This window comes from Mus pahari, chromosome 4 (genome assembly GCF_900095145.1).
Source record: "Mus pahari chromosome 4, PAHARI_EIJ_v1.1, whole genome shotgun sequence".
NCBI classification, from domain to species: domain Eukaryota; kingdom Metazoa; phylum Chordata; class Mammalia; order Rodentia; family Muridae; genus Mus; species Mus pahari.
This window is the reverse complement of record NC_034593.1, coordinates 104428236-104433761: the sequence shown is the minus strand read 5'-3', so window position 1 is coordinate 104433761 and position 5526 is coordinate 104428236. Positions and strand designations below refer to the sequence as shown.

General features: G+C 46.8%; 1 protein-coding gene across 1 annotated transcript; it reads left to right on the top strand.

Moving 5' to 3' along the window:
- The first annotated feature begins 262 nt into the window (after window positions 1-262).
- S1pr1 (sphingosine-1-phosphate receptor 1) lies at window positions 263-4896 on the top strand. The gene is made up of 2 exons (XM_021195959.2): window positions 263-620; window positions 2206-4896. The coding sequence occupies exon 2, from the start codon at window positions 2395-2397 to the stop codon at window positions 3541-3543; it is 1149 nt and encodes a 382-aa protein (XP_021051618.1). The 5' UTR covers window positions 263-620; window positions 2206-2394; the 3' UTR covers window positions 3544-4896.
- The last annotated feature ends 630 nt before the right edge of the window (window positions 4897-5526 follow it).

Below are 5526 nucleotides of genomic sequence, written 5' to 3'. Positions count from 1 at the left end.
TCAGGGACCAGGAAGCTACTCTACCAGATGCAGGCTTGTCCTCTGTCCTCTAAGATTTTCAACGAAGAAAAGTTTTCCCAGGGATCCCCATGCCTAGTTTTGGAGTCCGGTCCCGCGCTGGGGACTGCGGGTAGCTGGCTTGAGACGTGATTTGTGAATTAGAATTTAGGGGCTGCCAGGCTCCGCCCCTTCTCTCTCTCTTTCCCCCCCCCCCCACCTCTGCTGGTTGGGGCGGAGGGGCTCCTATTCATTTGGTTTTATTTTAGTCACTCTGCCCCAGATCTTTCTGGGAGGCTGCTTCTTAGCAGCCTGGACCTGGAGGGGCCCCCTGCCGCTGGCAGAGGGCGGAGGAGTTAAAGGCATTAACCCCTCCCAGTCCCTTCCTAGAGGAGCCACCCAGCCTCGGCGGGGCGCTCAGAGACTTCGCCTTGCAGAAGTGGTGCGGGCAGCGCAGGCAGGGCTGGCCATTGGAGTGCACCGCTGAGGAGGGAGGGGACCCCTGCTCAGGGAACTTTGCGAGTGAGCTGGTCGCCGTCAGTCGCCTACAGCAGCAAGATGCGGATCGCGCGCTGTAGACCCAGAGTCCTGCGGACGCAGCTTCTTCGTCCGGCTTGAGCGAGGTAGGGGGTTGTGAATCTCCCAGGCTCTGGCGCCGGCTATGGGGCGTCCAAGGTGTCAAGAACGAACCTTTAAACCCGAACGAAACAAAAACTTTGAGAAAAACAAAGCAAAAACAAACCCGGGCATCACCAAGATGCTATGGAGCCCTTCTTGACGGGCTTCTTCTTGGGGCACGGAGTTGATGAAGTTAGAAAAAAAAAAGAGATCAATTTCCAAATTATAGAAACGACTGGGGGAGGGCGTGCTAGAGAAGCTGTGGCTCATTAGAACGGAGAAAAGGGAGGACGTTTATTTTTTGAAACCCTGTAGAAAAAAATTATCAGGCACCACACCAATAATTTCCATTGCCTGAGAGTGGACTGTAGCGTTAAAAGTGGAGAAAAGTTGAGTGAGTTTCGTAAGCTTTTGTCACAGAAATGACTACAATGTCTCTAGGGTGTTCCCCCCTTCATTTGTTATAGAGTTGATCAATTACTGTGCAGACATTAGAATACTTATTTAGTGCTGTGTGTCCAACTTGGTGCTGCGTGTCCCTTTAGGGATATCTAGTTCTGTTGAGAGAAGGCAAATGTTGGGGGGTGTGGGGATCGGAGGAGGTTAAAAGTGCCCATGCAAATTTAGCAGTACGTGTTTCTGGAAATTAATGTACCTGAAGTTCAAACCAAAGTGGCATGCTTCGTTATCGCTAGCAGGGTGACTTTTGTGTGTGTGCAAGTAAGTGTTGGCTAAAATTCAAACTTTCTTAAGCAATCAGTTCATGGAGAAAGGTCTAGGATTTTCTGCAATCTCTTAGGAGGGGTTCCCCATAAATACCTTTAAATGTAATAAATGGACTTTTGGGCCGTTGGGTGGAGTGGAGGAGTAAAGAAAGAAAATTTTAAAAGAAGAATAGGCAGTTGCTTCATGGAGGCGCCAAGCTTTCCTGTTTACTTCAAGGCCTGGCGGCCCACACCTCTCTTTACCCTCTGACCATCGGACCCTCAGCACACCTGCTCCTAGGGCAGTTATTAATAGAGCCCAGAAAACGGCTTACTTGTCAAATGACCTCCTACAAAGCTACTTTTTTTTTTGGCACGGTAGTGAGAAGGTGGGCTGGTCTCTTTGAGGTGTGTGTGTGTGTGTGTGTGTGTGTGTGTGTGTGTGTGTGTGTGTGCTTGCCGGGGTATGCATATCTGCCCTGCACCCAGAATGGGCAGTTGGTGCCTTCTGTGAGAAAAGGCCCTTGGGCTGGTGGCAACGCTTGAAAGATTCTCAGGGTTGGACACTGAACGTGGCAATGCCAGTGGAAATGGTGTGGGGTCGAAAACTAGAATGGGTGGCTCTCATTCCCATCTTGGTGGATTTAGTGACCCAAGGGAAGGTTTTGTCTCCTCAGAGTCTGGGTAGATTTTTTTTTCTTTCTACCTCTCTTTCTAACTTCATTTCTCTTTTGTTTGTTTATTTTTGTTTTGTTACTACCTCCCTGGGCTCTGGCCAAGTATCCTTAAAACAAATCAACAAAGTTGGAGCAATGCCTTGGCTAGAATGAATTATGCTAGTGTGTTGGGCATTTTCCCTAATTCTTTTCTTTGTAACTTGTTTAAGGCTGCTGTTTCTCGGAGGCCTCTCCAGCCAAGGAAAAGCGCCATAAAAAAAAAAAAAAAAAAAAAAAAAAAAGCATTGGATTGCTCACTGACCTGGCCTCGCTGTAACTGAAGGCTCGCTCAACCTCGCCCTCTAGCGTTTGCCTGGAGAAGTACCACCCCGGGCTCCTGGGGACACAAGTCAGCGGCTATGGTGTCCACCAGTATTCCGGAGGTTAAGGCTCTCCGCAGCTCAGTCTCTGACTACGGGAACTATGATATCATAGTCCGGCATTACAACTACACAGGCAAGTTGAACAGCTGGGCGGAGAAGGACCATGGCATTAAACTGACTTCAGTGGTGTTCATTCTCATCTGCTGCTTCATCATCCTAGAGAATATATTTGTCTTGCTAACTATTTGGAAAACCAAGAAGTTCCACAGGCCCATGTACTATTTCATAGGCAACCTAGCCCTCTCGGACCTATTAGCAGGCGTGGCTTACACAGCTAACCTGCTGTTGTCTGGGGCCACCACCTACAAGCTCACACCTGCCCAGTGGTTTCTGCGGGAAGGGAGTATGTTTGTGGCTCTGTCTGCGTCAGTCTTCAGCCTCCTTGCCATCGCCATTGAGCGCTACATCACCATGCTGAAGATGAAACTACACAACGGGAGCAACAGCTCGCGCTCCTTTCTGCTGATCAGCGCCTGCTGGGTCATCTCCCTCATTCTGGGTGGCCTGCCCATCATGGGCTGGAACTGCATCAGCTCGCTGTCCAGCTGCTCCACCGTGCTCCCGCTCTACCACAAGCACTATATTCTCTTCTGCACCACCGTCTTCACTCTGCTCCTGCTTTCCATCGTCATCCTCTACTGCAGGATCTACTCCTTGGTCAGGACTCGGAGCCGCCGCCTGACCTTCCGCAAGAACATCTCCAAGGCCAGTCGCAGTTCTGAGAAGTCTCTGGCCTTGCTGAAGACGGTGATCATTGTCCTGAGTGTCTTCATTGCCTGCTGGGCCCCTCTCTTCATCCTACTACTGTTAGATGTGGGCTGCAAGGCGAAGACTTGTGACATCCTGTACAAAGCAGAGTACTTCCTGGTTCTGGCTGTGCTGAACTCAGGTACCAACCCCATCATCTACACTCTGACCAACAAGGAGATGCGCCGGGCCTTCATCCGGATCGTATCTTGTTGCAAATGTCCCAACGGAGACTCTGCTGGCAAATTCAAGAGGCCCATCATCCCAGGCATGGAATTTAGCCGCAGCAAATCAGACAACTCCTCCCACCCACAGAAGGACGATGGGGACAACCCAGAGACCATTATGTCATCTGGAAACGTCAATTCTTCTTCTTAAAGCCGGAAGCTGTTGATACTGAGGGAAGCGTTCTGACTCGATCACCCACTACCCCATCATTTCAAAAATGTCTCTCGCTCTCCACTGCTGCAAGGAAGGAGCAACTGGGAGCCTGAGAGAGGGAGGGAAGGGAGAATGTGCGGCCTGGTGATACCATGATGTAGGTAGGTAGTAATTGTGAACAATGCACTGGGAAGGGTGGAGATCAGGTCTGGCTTGCAGTGGGTTTCCTGCCCCCCCCCCCCCGACAATACCCCGGAGTTTTGATTTTGCACTGAGCCAAAGGTCTAGCATTGTCAAGCTCCCAGAGGGCTCATCTGGTCCCTCCTCAAAGACTAAGGTCCCAAGAGAAAGTGTTGTGATCTCTCACTGTAAAGTCAACGTGAGTATGTGCCCTTTAGCTTGGTTGGGTGGTGTGCATGTCCCCACCCTCTGTTTCTTCTCACCCTGTCTCCCCTTACCACCCCTTCTTTCTATCATAACTGCCTGACTTTTGTTCATCAGAAGGAGGTTGTGGAGGGGTCTCTTTCTTATTTGTCTCTAGCCAGCAAGCTATTTGCTGGGAAGGCTATTTGCTGAGGCCAAAGTTTCCATGTAAGCTGGGTCAAGTTGTCGGGGAATTTGGTAGGCCATCTTTAAGATGAAAATGTGTTCCTTTTTTCGTCACCTGTTCCTTATTCCCATTACAACCACAGTGGACATGTGTTTGTAATGTGAATAAAGAAGTCTACTTTATTTGAATTATACTGGGCAGAATCTTAGGTGATATGGGAAAAGCAAAAACAAACGAACAAACAAACAAAAGCTACAGCATGAGGTGAAATGTGAGGGTTTCGTTGTGCAGACGAAGAGCTGCTTCTCGATGGCTTTCTCTAACCCATACAGCATCTTTGGCACTTTTATTGATGATTTCAGAATGTTGTGTGATCCATTTCCACCAACTGGGGGATAGTCGTATTTTGTTTAAAGAACAGTTTCTGGTTTTCGAATGTATTTGTTTCTTTGAGGTTATCTTATTGAACTTCTTCCTAACCTGTGTTAACACCATTGAATGTGTAGTTTTTAAGAAAGTGCCACCCTTTTGTACCCCCCCCCCAAAAAAAAGCATTACTTTAACTGACAGGGAACATCAGGAATTCGTTATTTCAGCTGTCAGTAGATATTGATGATGGGTGTAAATGTTACAGAGAATAAAAATATATTAGTCTCTTTAGTCTGGTGTTCAGTGAGTGCAATTAAACAAAGAAATGTCTTTTTTTAAAAAAATAGTATTTAATAGGTTCCTGACTTTTGTGGATCATTTTGCACATAGCTTTATCAACTTTTAAACATTAATAAACTGATTTTTTTAAAGATTCTTTTGTGAAGAGAACTTTTTAAAAAACCATTCACTGAGATTTGGAGTTAAAGGTAAGGCCCAATTTTAAAAAGTTAAGAGAAGTTAAAAGCTTTCACCTTGATAAAGTAAGGTATAAAAAAAAAAGTGGTTTGTTTAGAGACCACTCTAGCTTTTTCAGGAAGAGAAACTTCAATAAATTAGCATTAGAGACATGTGGAGAATAAGAGAAAAACCACCAACCTTCTAAAGACCACAGCAAATAAATGCGAATATTTCAATTTTAAAGTGCAGTGAGGCCAAACAAAACCAAGTGCGATAATTCCACCCTAAAAATACAGCCTTCTGAAGTTCAGCGATGGAGTCTTAAATCTATTTTAAATTATGACTAAAATGATCAGTTCAAACACCGCAACGAAAGCATACATACTTGGCCTTTTATCAACATACTGGGAAAGAGAAAACGAGGTTAACAGGAGATAATGTAAAATCGGTCAGTGCTGTGTAAGTTTTTGGTTTGTCTATTCTTAAGACAAGTTCTCAAGTGTTTTAGACTTGCCTCATGCTTGCTCTGAAGAGGAATGTGGGCTGTTGATCCTCCCACTTCTCCCTCCTCCTCCTCCTCCTCCTCCTCCTCCTCCTCCTCC